The sequence below is a fragment of the Rhinatrema bivittatum genome, chromosome 6 (assembly GCF_901001135.1).
Source record: "Rhinatrema bivittatum chromosome 6, aRhiBiv1.1, whole genome shotgun sequence".
In the NCBI taxonomy this organism is placed as follows: Eukaryota; Metazoa; Chordata; class Amphibia; order Gymnophiona; family Rhinatrematidae; genus Rhinatrema; species Rhinatrema bivittatum.
This window is the reverse complement of record NC_042620.1, coordinates 333065737-333084365: the sequence shown is the minus strand read 5'-3', so window position 1 is coordinate 333084365 and position 18629 is coordinate 333065737. Positions and strand designations below refer to the sequence as shown.

The 18629-nt window shown below is 42.2% G+C and overlaps 1 protein-coding gene across 10 annotated transcripts in view; it reads left to right on the top strand.

The window, feature by feature from the left end:
- Positions 1–18629, top strand: part of MTMR1 (myotubularin related protein 1) — a 128924-nt gene that overhangs the window by 16534 nt on the left and 93761 nt on the right. Inside the window, exons 3-9 of one of the 10 annotated variants that reach the window (XM_029607725.1) lie at positions 624–738; positions 5316–5339; positions 9579–9629; positions 13864–13939; positions 15008–15102; positions 15443–15550; positions 17248–17349. In XM_029607725.1, coding sequence (XP_029463585.1) covers positions 624–738; positions 5316–5339; positions 9579–9629; positions 13864–13939; positions 15008–15102; positions 15443–15550; positions 17248–17349 — 571 coding nt within the window. Of the gene's footprint in view, positions 1–623; positions 739–5315; positions 5340–8916; positions 9072–9578; positions 9633–13863; positions 13940–15007; positions 15103–15442; positions 15551–17247; positions 17350–18629 lie in introns of those variants that run through there. The other 9 variants (XM_029607726.1, XM_029607724.1, XM_029607733.1 and 6 more) reach the window with 9 other exon arrangements.

The window sequence follows — 18629 nt, the reverse complement described above, 5'->3', positions numbered from 1 at the left end:
AATGTTAATAAGGGGAAAAATCGTGAGTCATTGTTTAAAATTACCTGTGTGCCACTCTTGAGATTTGTACTGTGATAATCTCTAAAATGCATTTAATAGTGCAGGGGTGGCCAACTCCAGTCCTCAAGAGCCACAAACGGGTTTGGTGTTTAGGATATCCATAATTAATATGCATGAGAGAGATTTGCATATAATGGAGGCAATCCATGCAAATTTCTCATATGCACATTCATTGTGGGTATTCTGAAAACCAGACCTGTTTATGGCTCTTGAGAACCAGAGTTGGCCACTCCTGTAGTAGTTGATAGTCAGGTGATGGTCTAGGGTTAAATTAGTGATTTAATTGATTTTCAGTTCACATTAGTCTACTTGCAGTCATGTTTCATTACACTTTTCTTAATTGTAAAAAAGTTTACCTGAGTATTCTCCTTTTTCTCAAAGCATAAATATAGTTTCTTCTTCAAACACAAAAGCAGATTCACATAACATGAATAAAATATCAATAAGGTTTGTCTTATATTATACATTATACTTTTATATTTCTTAAAAGTAATCATTTGCGTTGCTTTCGAATTGTATTGTTTGCATGAATTCTTGTTGAACAATCTGAGATATTTATTCAGTTCTTACAGCCCTACAGGATCACATGTTGAATGGTGCAAACAGCTGATAGCCGCTACAATTTCCAGTCAGATTTCAGGACCTGTGCCAACAGAGAATCTATCCAGAGATTACCGGGTAAGTGACATTTAGCAACGAACCAACACTCAACATACAAGTGAATGTTGTGATTTTTAGTTATCTGCATTTAACTGTATTTTGTTACAGTCCCTTTTTTTTTCTGTTTCATCTTAACCATTATTCACTGTTTTAACCAGTACCAAAAATAGATATTTGTTATAGCCCTGTGGTAAATGTACATAAGTATAGGCAAAACCCCCCCCCACAGTAAATTGTAGAGATGTACATATGGGTCTAAACATTATTTCCCTCCCTGTGTCACCGGTACTGATCATTTACCAGTGCAGTTTAGGGATTTTGCTCCTTGGTATTTTATCCCAATCCCAGCAGAGTTCTCCCAGGAAAAAAAAAAAGGACTAGGGTGTGTGTGTGTTATACACCCATAAGCACTAGAACCAAAATTCCTTTCAGAGCTCAGAAAAGAGAAATGTGTTCTTTTCTCACAAGTGCTTAATTCATATATAGCTGATATAGATAGAAGTAGACATAACTTATCACAACCACTAAGTAATATTTAATATGAAACTGTTATAGTATTTGATGGCACCTGTTTAGTTAATATAATTTAACACTTTTAAGAAATATGAAATTATGTGCCTTATTGTGAAACGTTGTGACGGCAGCTAGCTTAACAACTGTATAGAAAAGATTTTAAATAAATAAAAAATAAATAAATATGGCAGTGGATATTACATAGATGGCTAGTCTAAAACTGATCTGCTCCCAGTCCTGACTTCCAGATGTTGGTGGATTTGTTTTCTTGATTACTGTCCTCGGGAACTGTTATGGTTTTGAGGTGTTGAAGTGGATTCTTGGGCACTGCGATGATGGCCACTCCCACAGGGAGGAGCCCCGTGAGGAACCGCAGTATGTAGGCTACACTCTGTACACGCAGACACAGATAATTTGTATTTATTATACAGCTTGATGGCACTGCCCGGGTTGGACAGTAGTGAAGGTAACTCAGTAGAAGCAGTCCAGGGGTCCTCGGCAGAGGAGACCAGTCCCACACTTAGGTAGCTGAAAGGCAGCACAGGGTAGTAGAGGCAGAACCCGGATGTAGACTCCGAGCGCTGAAGATGAGACAGACTGAGAATGGTGGTACTCACTGAGCAGTTGGCTGTATTGATGAAGATCCTGGCAGGCAGATACAGGCACTAGGTTAGGTAATGCCGGCCCTCGAGGAGCGAGTACCCGGTTTCCCAGTTAGGCACCTGAAAGAGAGAAGGGCCCCCGAGGAGAGGGTACCCAGGTTAGAGGTGAATGGCCCCAGAGGGCAGAGGGAACTTCCAGCGGCTGCTGGGAAGCGGCAGAGCAGCTTAGAATGGCAAATTAAAGGGAAGATGGGGCACATCTGAGGGTGAATGTGGGAGGGGCTAATGAAGAATTGGTTCCTGAGGCAGGACCTGGGGGGTCATGTAGAGTAGAGGGTTTCAAAGAGAGAGAAGATTTTTCTGTCATTCCACCTCTACATTTCCTGTTAAAACTAATGGAGTTTCCATATTTGTCCTCTTGAATTCGCAGAAATAACAAGTTGTAGGTCAGGGTTTGTCAACTCGGTCCTCTGCAGCCACAAACAGGCCAGGTTTTCAGGATATCCACAATGAATATGCATGAGAGAGATCTGCATGCACTGTATGCATGAGAGAGATGTGCATGCACTGCCTCCATTGTTTGCAAATCTATCTCATGCATATTCATTGTGGACATCCTGAAAACCAGGCCTCTTATTGGCTCTTTAGGACTGGAATTAGCCAGCTGATACCTTCTTATTGGACTAAATGCAACTTGTTTGACTTGTTTCTTCTTATTAAATAACATCTGAAATTATGAATGTCATGAAACTTATACATCTGAGACTACTATAAATATGTAGATTTGTTTTCTAGTCTGTATAAAACTCAGTATCGATCTTTTGGATAATGCTGTTGAAAACATATTCAAGTATTTTGTTGAGTAAATCTGGCCATCCTTGTGTGCCCTGTCCATTTGCTAACCCATTTATCCCAAGAGGTGCCTTTCAGGATCAGCAGACAATAACTACTGAAGAAAACTATTTCTAAGTGGGATTTCGGCCACACTTTGTTTTGTCTGCGTGATTTCCGAGAATCCTACCAATTTTCTTTCTCATAAAACTGGTCTTTTGTGTCTCTGCTGTCCATCATGTTTACAAAAGCCAGGTAGACTGACCTTTTTTTCTGTCTCATTCCTATGCTTGCAACATTCATTGGAGTGCAAGCAATTAACTCCCAAATAAAACAGAGCATGTCATAATGTGTCTCTGTATCGCTCCGTGGTGAGACTACACCATGAATATTGTGTGCAATTCTGGTCACCGCATCTCAAAAAAAAATATAGTTGCACTGGAGAAAGGCTGTTCAGCTGCTATTAATCAGTAGGGAATAGCCACTGCTAGTTGCTGGCATTAGTAGCATGGGATCTATTTAATGTTTGGGCACTTGCCAGGGACTTGGATTGGCATTAGTAGCATGGGATCTATTTAATGTTTGGGCACTTGCCAGGGACTTGGATTGGCATTAGTAGCATGGGATCTATTTAATGTTTGGGCACTTGCCAGGGACTTGGATTGGCATTAGTAGCATGGGATCTATTTAATGTTTGGGCACTTGCCAGGGACTTGGATTGGCATTAGTAGCATGGGATCTATTTAATGTTTGGGCACTTGCCAGGGACTTGGATTGGCCACTGTTGGACCCTCTGTCTGATCCAATATGGCAACTTTTTATGTTCTCTTATGGTACAGTAGATTCTTTTTGTTCTCTTTAAGGAAACTTGTGTACTCGAACATTTCCATGCATCTGTATGTTTCATATGCTGTCTCTTTATTTCAATTTTTATTCCATCTTTCAAGATTGTTCAGGGCAAGTTACAGTAAATATAAAAACAGTCAAAATGTAATAGACGTAGACACGAGATCAAAACTGCAGTAAAACTTATTTTTAATTGTGTAAGAACATCTATGAGACATAGGGTCAGCTTGTAGTATCTTCTTCCAGTAGCTTGGAAGTGCCTAAGAAAAGCAGTGAGTTAAAGATTTTGGGTGGTTGAATGTAGACGTGCTCTCAGGAGCACTCTGAGAAGAACGCTTGGGCTTGGATTTTACCAGAAACCTAGTCTGGGAGCTTGCTGCTCAGTTTGGAGTCAGAAATAGCTTCTCCTGAACAGGGAGCTTCCTGGCCAATCAACCATGCATGTTGCTGATCAGGCAAGCCGTTTTGGAGGCCCTGTCAAAGCAGACTGTAGGAAATCAAAACTGAAGGCTGCAGGCTGCAGCAATAGTCCCATCAAGCCCTGGTGTTCATGGGAGTATAGAACAATCTTCTATTTGATTCCCTGAATCTGCCTGAGGTTGTGACTTGTCCTTCCAGCTTCTAGGAAAGAATCTTCTAGTACACTTTATGGTCTTAAATAAAGAAAGTTTGCCTTCTAGGGAAAGGCCATAGATCCTTTTTCCTGTTCCACACACAAATAGAACACCTTTTCACATATCTCTGAGTCCAGTTTCAGTCTAACTGAAACATGCAGAAGGTAAATCCATCTCTATATAAACCATTTATGATCAGGCTCATGGGAAACTTCGACAGAAGCAAGCCTCTTGCTGTGTCTTGGGGGACCTCAGTCCTGTGAGCTGAAGCACCTGGCCTGTTGGTGGTCACTTCAATCTGTAAAGTCGTTGAGTCCCAGGTCCCAGATCTATCCACGCTATACAGAGCTTTTCCACAATAGGGTGGTTCTGGCTATGTATCTCGTCAGTCGGCTTGACAGCATTCTTCCCCCAGACCACATGTCCACAAAGGTGAACAAACCTTGCATAGTTTGGATTGTCAAAGAGCCCCGGCTTTCTGTCTGGAGCAGACCCAACTAGACCTGCCAATGCCGTTGCTAAACACACATTGGATAGCCTGCATCTCTTTCTGTTATGCCCAGGCAGTTTTGAATGTAGAAGGGTACACATGGGCTCATAGTGTTGAGAGAAACCTGTAGCGAGGGATTCCCCACTTGTGAGGACAGAATATCCTGCTTGTCCTCTGAGAAAGCAAGCGTTGCTTACCTGTCACCGGTTCTCCCAGAACAATAGGATATCAATCCTCACAGAGCCCACCCGCCTACCTTAAGAGTTGGCTTCTAATTATGGAGCTGAATACTGACTGTGTGCAATGAAACAGCCATGACTTAGGACAGCCCGCATTTGTTCAGTAGAGCATTTGAAATCTTTGGATGCTGTGCAGTCATCATCACACCAACCTGGGCTCTATCAGATGACATCGACCAGCCCCTGTATCACCCCCCTCTCCTTGAGGCCTGATACCCTGCTCTCCTCAGAGAATACCTGTTACAGGAAAGTGATGTTTGCTTTTTCTGACCTTGCATTGTAACGTGGTCAGAAATTAGACATTTGAAATAGCTGCAGGTAGTGAGAGAGCCACAAGATATCTCTAGTATGGGTAATTTGATTTCAGGGCATGTGATTATAATGGAATCTGCCATATAAAGTTTGTTGGGTTTTTTTTTCCCCCCTGCCTTATTATAACATTTTGTATTTTAACTAACAGGTTTACAGGAGGCCTGATATAAGGGTAAGAATACATATGGCTAGCAGCAAATTTGGCCTCCTAGCTGTTTGTCTTTTGTGCTGTGTTGAAATCTCAATGTGGTGGCTAGTGTTTTTGCTTACTTGTTGAAGATCCAATCAAATCGTTTACATAGCTATGCAGCAGTCTTTTATTTGTATGTTATGCTTTTTAAAAAAACAAGATTTCTGTGTGCAGTAACAAACCAGCAGTGCTGAATAATCATCTTGCACTCGTGTAATGTGAAGTTCTGTGAAGTCTGCGCATATGTATGATTAGGCATCAAACTAAAATACTTTGCTATTAGGTTTAATGCACTGTTTGAAATTCACGAGTAGGTGTAAAAATGTAAGGGATTAATCTTGTTTTCTATAAATATCTCCATTCTGTTTAAGGGGCCTATTTATTAAAGTGTGTTAATGTGCATTCAGTGGTACACAATAATGGTAACACATGGGTTGGTGTTACCATTTAAAAAAAAAAAAAATCACAATGTATAAAAAAAAACATCAATGCGATGTGTTGCATGCAAGTTCAATGCAAAACAACTCATTAGTATTTAAGCTACCAAAAATTCATATTATGATATGATTATAACTCTCCCTCCCGGTAATGAAAAAAGCGAACTACATCTCAAAAGGGGTCAATAATCTTTGTCCATGGCATCAGTATGCCTACTGATGTCCTTGCTCTGATCCCTGTTCCCTGCACTAACCAGTTGAGGAGAAAAGAGCTGTGCATATAGCCTGATGCCCTGCTACTAGCTCATGTAAAGGGCTCAGATGTTCAGTGTCGGAGACAGTCCCTAATATCTGGGAAGGAGCTGCATGCTTATCCCATGCTATAATGATACTTATTCTGTAGTACTACTGGATGGATGCAGCCCTGTACATTGGTGATACATATTTGGGTGTGCCGAGTCCCTTCCCCAAAGAGAGAACAATCTAGGTGGCTATCTGAAACTCTGGGAGAGAAAATGGCTTGCCCAAGGCCACAAGGAGTGTCTGTGGGAGAATTGGGATTTTCTTTATTTAAAATTTATACCTGCTTGATCCTTAGTCATCAGCAGTTTACATTCATAAAATCATTTGGGCATAATAAACCACCAACTCCTATGCCACTCAGCACATAAGGGTCTTTGAGGCAGGAGCAATCCCAACTTGTCCCTGCTCCGCTGGCTTCAAGTAGAAAAATGGTGCTAGCTGACCCGATGCTTTTTTTTTTTTTTTTTTTGCCTTGCTCATGTGGGGAATTTTCTTTGTGGGATCCGGCAGGTATTGGGAGTGATGCTGAGCCCTTTTATTTGGTCTGTGGGGTGGGAAGGGGTGGCATTGATTTGTAGACAGGCCCCTAAGTCCTAGGAGGAAGCAGGCTAGCATTACCATGCAAGCAACACAGCTGTGTTAGCCCTGCTGGTAATGTGTGTGCATTCCCCACTTTAGTAAAAATCGCTGTAATGCTTTATGCACTTCAATGAATGTCACGTTAAATGGCCAGTACCTACGCACGTTTTTAACATGCTTTCGTAAGTAGGCTCCTTAGTATGGCTCTAATTCATGTGCTTGTCCTGTTGCTTTGACTGATGAAACTTTAAAGCATCACTGTAAGTTAGAATTGACATAAGCAGTAATATAGTTTGGTTTTTCTTTTAAAGATTAGAAGCATAACTTTTGTTAAGCATTTTAAGAAAGCTAAAAATGTGTGATTTTTACTCTTTTCTATAAATATTTTGTCTTCACCGGATTAAGAAAACTACAAGTAAAAAGTATAATAGTAACACAGTAAATGACTGCAGGCGAAGACCACAATGGCCTCGCCAGCCTGCCCTGTTGAGATGAATCCACTTTGAATAGATGTTCATATAAATTCCCATATGCAACTCGACACCAACTTCCCCTGTCCCCTATGTCTTCTACCTGGCCTCTCTACACCATGGTTGTTTCATACAGGTGACCTCTGCCTTCTTAGGGTTATAACCGCCACTCAATACTTTCTTAGAGGCCCAATGTGATCGTGCCACTGCTGTTTAGCAGTGCAGTCATGTAACTACCGTCTGTAAGGTGACAAGTGTGGAATACACTTGTACTGATATAATTTGTGTTGAGTAGATTGATGTCGGCTGCAGACAGTCTCAACTTTAAAAGCTTCAAAGGCAACAATAAGATTAATCACAGCAGGTAATGGGATGAGAATGGATTAATTGGAGTGCATGACAGGAAGGGAAGCACAATGGGCCACTTTTCACAGGCATTTCTCCATATTCTTTGTGACAATAAATCTTATTGAGAGCTGAAATTATTAGATCCTTGAAGTCCTCCAAATTAGCTACGTTAAAACTGGTGCGCTGGACTGATTTTGTTAGTCTAAAAACACCTTGTTGTCAGAAAAGCAAGAGAAATGGAAAACACTAGACCAGAGGTACCAGAAACAGATCTAGCTCTCCAGGTAAATCGGACCAAATGCATGCAGACAGGCCTGGTGAATATCAGGCCTTTTTGTAGGCCTCAAGGAACCAGGGTTGTGCACCTCCGGCCTAGTCCATCTCTTGCTTGATAGTCTATTTGGTGCAAGACACTGTAGAATATGAATTTTATAACTTAGCTGCCCGAGACTTCCTCAGTGGCGTTCTGCTGCACAGTACGGCAGTTTGACTTTTTGGACCTTGCAGCTTCCTTCTGTTCCTTTGGGCTTTCAGCTCAGTTGGAAGCAGAGCTGGCATCGGGAGCTCTTATTCACTTGCCCCCCTTCTAGGCATCATCCTTTTTATCAAGGCATACTGAGATATTTAGGGAAGTTCTGATGCAGCTGAAATATTACTGTTAACTGTTGTGTTTGAAAACCTTCAGCCGACCAGTTGGGATGACCAGTTTACGGTTTTAGTTGCATAAATCAATCTACGCAGATAAGATTTAACTGGAGGGTAAGAGATGGAGGGGTCAACTCCCATCCCAGCTCTTTGAATTCATGGGAAGTACAGGGGGAGGGAAGGAGACAAGGGTCCTGTGTTATCCCTGTCCGGATCCTCTCCCGTTAGAGCGGCAATGCCCCGACCCTCACAAGACCAGCAACAACTTCAAAAAGGAAATCTGGTGGGAAAATTTCCATCAGAACTAATATTGCTTAAATGTAATTAACCATCACTTTGTGGTTATTGAGGAAAACATTTTGTGACTATTGTTACAGTTTTGTATTGGGCCTTTTAACACCTCAGTGAATTCATCCCTCAGGACTATAACATCTCTTTTTTTTATTAATTTAACAAATGTATACATTGTAATCTAAAATGGAAAACAGAACTTTTTAAAAAGATAATTTTGGTATTGTTACATTTACAAATGGAAATAATCCTTGCTAACATGGACAGGGAGAAATGTGAAATAATCGACTTGTCTTTACGTTCAGTTAGAATATTTTTACTTTATGAGAATGTTAGTTCTAATGGCTTTGACAGTGCATGAAATGCTTTTTATACTGCATGGTTGATTTTGTGTTATGTGTGTTTGGTTTGTTTTGTTTTTCTCTTTACCCCATTTTCTCCCCTCAATGCTCTCTGCTGCTCTGCTTCCCCACACGGTGTGTCCAGGCAGCCGGAGGAGTTTATCCTCCAAGGTGCATCCTCGCTTGGCCAGCAGAGGTTTTCACAGCAGCCGTGGTCTTTCCTTGAGTGCATCACCTCCTTGATGTGCCTGGGCCCAACCAGACCTGGTGGATGGAGGGGATTTGCCCTCCCCCTGCATGGTTATTTGATTTTTGTTTTCTGAAGCATGCTGCATACCGTTTTTTATTCTGTTGCATTTTCCTTGCTATAATATTGCTTGTTTTAAAAAGACAGTACATACCTTGCATTTTGGTGCCTGCATTAGTGTCCCTGTTTTTAAGGAATGCGAATGAATATCATTTTGTTTTGACGATTTAAAATTGCTTGAAAGAACCGGCATAGTAGTTGTCGAAAAGCAAAATATATACCGTTCATAAGGCTAAAGAATGTTTAAAGATGCAAACTTTCAGGATGACTAAGGCATCTTCCTTGGCCATGTCCAAGTTTCCTTCTGTTTGTTTAAAAAAAAAAAAAAAAAAAAAAGGTTAATTTTTGGACTATCAGAGGTCCAGTGTTGATGGAAAAGGTCACTGTAAAGTATTTGCTGTCTCTTTTAAAGGAAGACCCACATTCTGCCCTTTGACCTGTTTGCATGTTTTCTCCCTGTTGCCTCTGTTTTTTGCCCAATGCTGCCTCATGCTAAGCAGGAGCTTCAGGACGGACACAATGGCTATCTTTCTGAAACGGGAACTGATCAGGTGGCAAGTTTGCTTTTTTTTACTCCCATTTATTAAATATGTAGTGAGATTTTCTGTTGTGCTGTTAGTCACCTTGTAGTTCTTTATTTGGACATTAATTACTCACCTTATTAAAAATGTATTCCAGGCGAGGTAGAACGACAAAAAGCTCACAGTTTCCTTAACACAAGAGGAGCATATACCATTAAAATTAGAAACATATAAAAAAAAAATTACTCAGCAAATTAAAGAATAAGCAAGAAATAAAACAGGGAAATAGGAGCGAACTACAATCCTAAACAATATAGCTCAGAAATCCACCAGATCTTTCAGACATGTCGAATCACTTTGTAAATCCAACTTTTCCGATTCATTGTCACTCCCTAGTCTTAACAATTATAATAGATGATATCTAGAACAATCTAGTGTTTTTTTGTAAGCTCCCACAGCAGTTATGATTAGAAATATTTTCAGGAGAACAGTTTGCCAAGTTAGGATCCAAATATCTTTATTAATGTTAAAAAAAAAATAAAATAAATAAAAATAGTGTTGGAAGGGGGTGAATGAATCCCTTCTCGTGGGTTTTTAGACCAGCCCCACTGTGCGTTGCTTGACACATGCTGAAACGAATCGGCTAATTAATGTATGACACTCATCCCGTTCCTGATTGTTAATCGCTTCCTCAATATCAGCGTTTGGAGATGGGCAGAGGAAGTGGTCCGCTTGATCTGAAGTCAAGAAGCTAGGAACATTTACCTCCCTGCCTCAGAAAGAGGCCAGGAGAGCCTATGGCTCAGGCTGTGGCCGCCTTTGCATGCCACCGTGCAGCACCCTCTGGTTTTGAATCTGCTGCCCACTGGCGTGGTCTCTGGAGAGTGATGAAGTGCCATTCACAGGGAGGGAGGGAAGGGAAGAGAACTGCTGCCACTACGGCATTGAAGGATAGTCTGAGGGCTCTTCCTTTCAGCTTTTAGGCCAGTGAATCTGATGGTTGTCCGGGCATTGCCATCTGGGTTGGGGAGTTTATAAATAATGAAGGGAAAAACTGAAAAAAAAAATGCTCAGAAAATCTTGCAGTCCTATTCCTTAAGAATCTGTTCTGATTTAAATTTGGATTTCTTATCTGCCTTTTTTTGAATAATAAATTCACCCAAGGCAGGTACAGCATATTAGAAAGGTAACAATACCTGAGGGTGTAGCAGCTTAATAGTGCTAGTCTAAAATCAGCATCAGGACTGAGCTAGGTGAAAAGCATAACCGGGCTAAACTTAAATAGGACTAGAATACAAAACATCTCCGTAAAATGGGTTTTAGTAGCACATTCGTGCACTTGAGTAAGGTGTCAGTTTAGTCCTAATGTAGGCTGGGTAAACTTTGGTCCTCAAGGGGCCACATACAGGCCTGGTTTTCAGGAACTCTAATGAATATGCATATGAGAGAGATTTGCATGTACTGCCTCCGTAGCATGCAAATCTGTTTCATGCATATTCATTGCAGATTTCCTGAAAACTAAGCTTGTATATGAGGCTCCTGAAGGCCAGAGTGTGCCATCTCTTTTCTGGTGTATAGGTTTCAGCTGCCGTCAGGGTGGAGTTTTACAATCCAGTGAGTTGCAGGATCTGAGGAAGGTTGTGTTAAATCTGAATGGGTGGTTTTGATTTTTTTTGATTTTTTTTTTGATTGGGTGCCTACAGAATTAGATCAAGGAAGAGCAATCTGTGCAGTTTACTTGGATTTCAGCCAAGCTTTTGATGTGGTCCTGCGTAGGAGGCTCATGAATAAAATGAGAATCCTGGAGGGGTCCCAGGGTGATGGCATGGATCACAAACTGGTTAACTGGCAGATGTCGGTGTGTAATGGTGACAAGTCCATTCTGGGACTTGATGATGTGCTCAGTATCTTTGAGTGATATTGTGCAGGGGTTAGAAGGTAAAGTCCGTCTTTTGGCGGATGAAACTACCGTTTGCAACAGAGTAGATGCCCCTGTAGAGAGAATGGAAAGTGATTTAGAAAAAATGTGAAATGATTGAAGCTTTTGGCAGCTAGGTTTCGATTCCAAAAAGTACAGAAACTGCTATGCACAGACCAGGAGGAAGATCTCCGGATGATAGTGTCTGACCATGAGAGGTTAGCAAGGCATAACCAGCAGGAGAAAAGAAGTGATAATGCTTCCTGTGCAAGCTTTTGGAGCCTCACCTGGAGCACTGTGTTCAGTGCTGTATCTCAGGATGGAAACAGTGCAGAGGAAATGGTGAGGGGTGCACCGAAAGCCTTAGAAGATTGGGGAGCCGGGGTGATATGATACAGACTTTGAAATTACCTTAAAGGTATAAATGATGCACAAGATCCAAACACTTTCTGATGAAAGGAGACTGTAGAACTGGGGGTCTTGATAAGAAACTCCGAGAGGTTAGACTCGGGAACGATATTAGGAAATACTTCTCCCAGAAGAGGTGGCAAAGACGAGAATGGTGATGGCATTTAAAAGGGCGTGGGGCAAATTAAGAGGACCCTAGTGGCTAAAGGATGGAAGTGAAGAAACTGGGTAACCATTTTTGCATGGGGGTGAACTGCATGAAGCAGCAGCTGACCCGGCGGGCAAACTGAAGGAGCATTTGGGTCTTTATCTGCTGTCATATGTGGAAGAGTCACGCATTTACTTGTGTTCTGAAGGGAGAGTAGTCCCGTGTTTGGAGCTTTTCTAGGAGGGAGTTATGTAGGGCAGGTGTTGCTCCTGAAAAAGTTTATGGGGTGTCTGCTGACGGGGTTGTTCTGGAGGTCTCTTAGGCTTGTGAAAATCAGCCTTTCTCTTAGATAACCTGGTCTGTTTCCTCTTAGAGACCTGAAAATCAGCGTCTGGCTTTTGAATCTAGCTCTGGAGGGGACTGCTAGTCAGTGTAATGTTTGTAGTACATCTAGCTTAGAATCATGGGGGCAAAATAGAAAGTTGTGACTCCTTAAAAACAAAGTCCATATTAAACTCAATATAAATAACCAAAAAAGTATTATCTTGCAACATTTTAGACCTCTTGTCACATCACATTTAAAGTTATAAATAGTGAGGCCCATTTCAAACTCTTATGAATTTCATACAACCTTAAGTATTTTACAGTAAAAAAACAAACAAAAACCTGGCAGAACTGAAAACGTGCATATTTAGTGAAGTGCTGCATTCCTTCATTCTTTAATTTAATTTCTAGTCAGATTGCTGAATGCCCTAGTTAATCACCAGCAGGGCTTGTTGCTTAGCAAGCCCATCTGGGCAGTAATCGGAAATGCCAGCGAATCACTTGAAATCAATAGTACTTACTGCTGGACTTTGACCTCACTCTAGTTCTGATGCCCCCAGTGTGTTTTGTTTTTTTGCTAATTTGGTAGATACTAACCTGCCTCCAGCCTGCAGCCACCTTATTTGTGGTAGGCTGGAGCTCCTTGTTAAGTCCAGATGATTAGCTCTCTCTTGTTTTAAAGGACTGCTGCACATTTTTCAAAATGGTTACTGTAAACACTTGCTGTGATTTTGAAAACATTTTTCTTTATTGATTGAATAAACTGAGATTTCTCTCTCAGGGTCCTTTCTTGTCCTTTCGGGTGACATTGAGAACCTGTACAACATGGAGGCTTAATGTCTTGCCATCTGACCCCCCCCCCCCCCCCCCCCCCCCGACAGCATGATGATGTAAAGACAATTACCAAAGCAGGGAGGATTAAACCTCTTGCAATCTCAATCTCTCTCACACTCTCTCTCACACTCACACTCTCACACACACTCTCTCTCACAACAGCCAAATTCAAATTATCACAGTACTGTTGGAATCCATTGCAAAGACCATGTTCCAAAAGTACAAACCAACTGCATTTTTGAAATGGATGCCATATCCCAAATCACAGCATTCATTATAATGGCCCTTCCCTACTGTCTCTTCCATCCTTTTTCTAAACTCTGCCCAAATCCCTCAGTCAGCTGAGGGCTAGAAGGGAAGGTCTCCTCAGGGCCACCCCTGTGGCAGAAGGGCTCAGTTGCCGTCCCTCCTCCCTAGGGTTAAGCATGCCACGTCCCTCTTGGCCATTTCAGATAGGCTGTTTCAATGTACCACAGAGCAGAGCCAGCCCTTCAGAAAATGTACAGCATTCGCCCTTTATGCTTTACTGTTTAACGCTTGGAGAGTCGGAAGTTGTGGTGTTGCAGAATGCAGATGTGCCAACCTTTGTACAGACAGCCGAAGATTTACTTCTGACTTTTGGTTATTGCCAGGCACTGAGGGATGGCAACAAACTAGCACAGATGGAAGAGGCACCACTCTTTCCTGGCGAAGCCATCAAAGCTATTGGTAAGTGGGGAGCTCTTAATGTGGCTAAAATAATTACTTCCGTTTCTAAATAGGCACGGAATTTTCTGTTAATTTATATGAAAAAGTTTGTAAAAATCCCAGTTTACTGTGATTGGAGTTGGTTAACGCAAAAAAGGTTATGTATATTTTTGAGAAAAGGGTGATTACTTAGCTTGCATCACAATAAGAGAATGCTTGTGTAAATGCAACACAGAAACAGATTATGACCACAGATTAAAGCCACAAGGCCAGTCTATCTTATCCTTTTTTCCTTTCCTGTTATATAGTACAGATTATTTCATCTTCCAGCTTTATTTGCACATCCTTACAGCTTAGGATTCTCTGTGCCTGACTTTCTCTCTTCAGATTTACATTTTTTAATGGGAATTTTAATCCTTCTGGTTTGGTCCGGATTCAGACGACGCTGTCTTCCAGCAGGGTTAGGTGTCCGGGCGTTAAACTTCCCATATTACACATTCTCAGCCTCCTCCAAGAAGAGACTGTCTGCAGCTCAAGACTTGGTGTTTGATTTTAACTCAAAAGAAGCCAAGAAATTCATAATAGTTGTCTCATGCAGTTTTTTTCCCCTCTATGCCTCCGCCTCCCTTTCTGGAATGAAGTGCTTCCTTATAATACATATTTCTTCCTAGTTTGAGGATTATTTTTATGAACTGCAGATTGGTGGGAGCCATACATAACTCCACTAAGTGATACTTTGAGTACCTGTGACATAGTGTGTATGTGTGTGTGTATATCTCTTTCTGTAATCTGCTTGAGGATGCTGGCACCTGTCCGGGTCAGTGCTGTGATGGTGGCTGCGAGGGGGCACTCTCGGCATTGTAGCCCGTGGTACTTTGTACTGGTGTTCAGCCAGAGAACCTGTGGTCATAGGCAGGCCCCAAAGCTACAGTACTATGCCTAGGACAGCAGGGGCAGTGGTTTTGCTGCTGAACAACATGATGGCGGTGATATGGAAGATGGATGTCTGTAGAACAATTTTAGAGAAGCACTGATAGCATTGCTTGAGGCTTCATTTTGGGTTGTGTTTTTTTTTTTTTTTTGGTACAGTGAAAGATGTGATGTATATCTGTCCGTTTATGGGAGCAGTCAGTGGAACACTGACAGTGACAGACTTCAAAATGTACTTCAAGAATGTGGAAAGGGTGAGCATCAATCATCACGGTTTTGTTTGTTTTTGGTTTTTTTTTTTTACAGCAAGCCATTTCATTTAATGAATGTTCTGCATTCAGCAGTTTGTTTTTTGTTTTCTTTCATTTGATTACTTGTACTCATTGCTTTTATGTTTTGTCTGCTCTGTTATGGATGTTTTATTGTACGCTGCCCTGAACGTTGGAAAGGCAGATAAAAAAAAAATCTTTTTTAAATAAATAAATGCTCAGGAAAACAATTCTAGAAATTCAGCTAAAAGTATAAATTCTAGCTCATGCAAGTTGAATTGTAGGAGAAAATATGTGCAATAATGCTCTAATTTCTAAACTGCAGGATCCGCATTTTATCCTTGATGTTCCTCTTGCTGTGATCAGCAGAGTTGAAAAGATTGGCGTGCAGAGTCATGGTGACAATTCCTCCGGCATTGAAATAGTTTGCAAGGTAAAGAGCTTGACTTTTTTTCTGCTTTTGCACTTATTTAGAAATGTATGTTTGTATTTTATGATCCATGCTGAACTAAGTGATGGACGATGTGGAATACAAACCTTTTTTTTTTTAAAAAAAAGTTAAATATATGCAGAAACTGGCTGATTTAGAAAATACATTTTTAATAAAAAGCCTAGAGTACTGAATTTACATTCTATACTTCTGTCCCCCAGAATGGATGCCTATAAAACTTGCCGTGGATCAATCCTAAATTGCAGCTAATTTATTTTAGGGTTAATACAGCAGTGCCTTATACTTACTGGCCACAGAATTAAAATTGTGTCAAACAGAATTAAAACAGGGTAAGCCTAAATGAATCAGAGAATTGTCAAAGTGGCATATACATTAGAAAACAGTTTTATTTGTTTTCTTGGTCAGGGCTCATGATTGAATACCGCTTTAAAAGTACCCATTGGTAGGGCAAAAGCAAGAAAGAGGACGCAGCTATCCTTTTTTGCTCTTTTTAATGTAGGGGTTATGTTTTCTTTTAATGTGGGCTTGCTGTAGAAATTATGGGCCTTTTATATCCTGCAAATTTTCATATTGTTGTGAGCGGGTAGTTCTGCTGTTTCAAAAGTTTTATAACAAGGGCGTAGGAGTTTCAGGAAGTCTTATGTTAAGTGCGGAGCCCAGTGGGGTCTTTGAGCTGCCTGCAGCACAGACTTTCTTCTGCTGTGGCAGCATGGTGCGTGCTGCAGTGTTTTGAGTGACTCCAAAATCTGTGGAAACCACTGTGCAGCTTGCAGCTTCCTGCAGCAAAAGGAAAGCTGGGCCTCCATTGTATGCAGATCTATCTCCTGCATATTCACTATGGATATCCTGAAGACCGGAGTTGGCCATTCCTGGTATATGTGCACCTTCACACACACACATTACTCCTGGGGGAATTCTGCGCATAAAAACTGAAAATTCTGCAAACTTTATATTGGTCAAAATAACACAATTTACATGACAGTCTTTAAGTAATTACATTTTAAATTAATACAGAAAAAAGTTATTACTTAAAGTTGCAGAATTTTAAATTTTGAGCAGAATTTCCCTAGAAATTCACTGTGGGGTGGATTTTGAAAGCCCTGCGCGCGTAAATCCTTCTGGATTTACGTGTGCAGGGCACTCGCGCGCTGGCGCACCTATTTTGCATAGGCCGCCGGCGCGCGTAAGTCCTGGGGCTTTCGAAAAGGGGTGTGTCGGGGGCGTGGCCGGAGTGACGCGGCGTTTCGGGGGCAGTGACGCGGGCGTGGTTTCGGGCCGGGGGTGTTCCGGGGGCGTGGCTGCGGCCTCCGGACCAGCCCCCAGGACCGGAACACGGAGCGGGGCTGCCGGCCGGCACGCACAAAGTGACGCCTGCTTTTAGCACGTGCCATACATCCGTGAGGTACGTGTGTACTCATGAAAGGAATGGCCTAACAAATATCCATCCCTAAGGGCTAATTCAACCCTGCTTGTCAACGGAGTGAGAAAATTTGAGCTAAGACGAGGTTTGTTTTACTGTATCGGGCCCATAGTGAGGATTAATTTTATTCATGAAAATGGTATGTAGATACGCTATGGAAAAACACAGTCTTAGGATGTTACTAACAGAACCTAGAAAGCATTGATCTGGTAATTGTATAACCACTGCTGGAAAATGAATGTGGCTGATTGTATGACAGGATATGAGAAATTTGCGGCTGGCCTACAGACAGGAAGAGCAGAGCAAGCTGGAGATATTTGAAAATCTCACCAAATATGCATTTCCCCTTTCTCACAGTCTGGTAAGTAGAAATTCAGATATTGGTATATGATCATGTAATTTTTTAAAATTTTTGCAGTGCACTGTATTATTGCTACGCTGTCTCTACCTATTTGAATTGTGTCTTCTCCTTTCTCTGTCTTGTTTTGTACCTTTTGTCTGGTACTGGCAGGACTGACAGAATGCAGTCCGTGGGTGATCCTTTAGGCCGCTGAACCTGGGGACTCATCTGAGTTCTATCTGGACAGGAGTTCCATGTCGTTTCATTGATCGGTATCTATGGAGGTTCATACAGTGCAGAGATGAAGGACCACATGGTCCCGTGGGGTGAAGATCTCATCCTCCCCACATTCAAAGGAACTAGTCTCCATGGGCAGCAGCCTTGGATGATGTAGCCTCCCCTCTTGCTTGCCGGTGATGGCAGTTCAATCTTCTTGTGAGAGGGTGAGCAGGAGCCTGGGCAAGCAGCTTGCTGCTGCACCTTTGGTGCCATGTCCAGTAACTGTTGTCGTGCCCATCGTGACCAGCACACTATTGATCTGATGCATCGATGTCTGGGATCAGAAATGCCATTGTGCGTCATGGTCACCCTTGACGTTGTCGAGGTGCCAGAGTGCCCTTGATGCTATCAGGGTACATGACCGCTCTCGATGCCATAAAGGGTTCTGTGCCATAGGCATCTGTGGACCTCGAGGTGGCGGACTAGTGACACTGATCTCTAGTGCGTCGATGCCTTGCTTCCATCCATGCCCTCGATCCCGTCGAGATGCATGAGTGGCCATCCCCGAGGTCATGCACCGCGACAGCCTCCATGCCATCGTGGTGTGGAGCTTCCCCGATACCATTGACTCCCTCGATGCCACCTTGGAAACCATCGGGAGTCGACAATGTTAAGCACCACCAACAAGGCACTAGGATTGCCATTGAGTGCCCTGGTCGACCCTGAAGCCGTCTGCTGGGGCTCTTGAGAGTTCTCATCAAGCAACAGGGATTTTGGCTTTGAACAGATCGAGTGCTGAGGTCGTTATTTACTCAAGGCATCCTGGTATGCTGAGGCACCCAGGGGCAGTTGTCCTGTGTCCCGATGGAGCACTGAGGGGCATTGTGCTGTCCCATCACTAGCCTACAGCTATGGGGCACCATGGATAATGATCTCAAGGGCCCTGAGCTGCTGGGATCAGGGGCATTGGAGGCCCCGCCTGGATTTGTGCACCATTGATGTTAATGAGCGCTAGTGAGGCTATCATCAGCTATAGCCGATGACCAGGGACGCCATTGAACTCTCAGCATCAACGTCCTTGG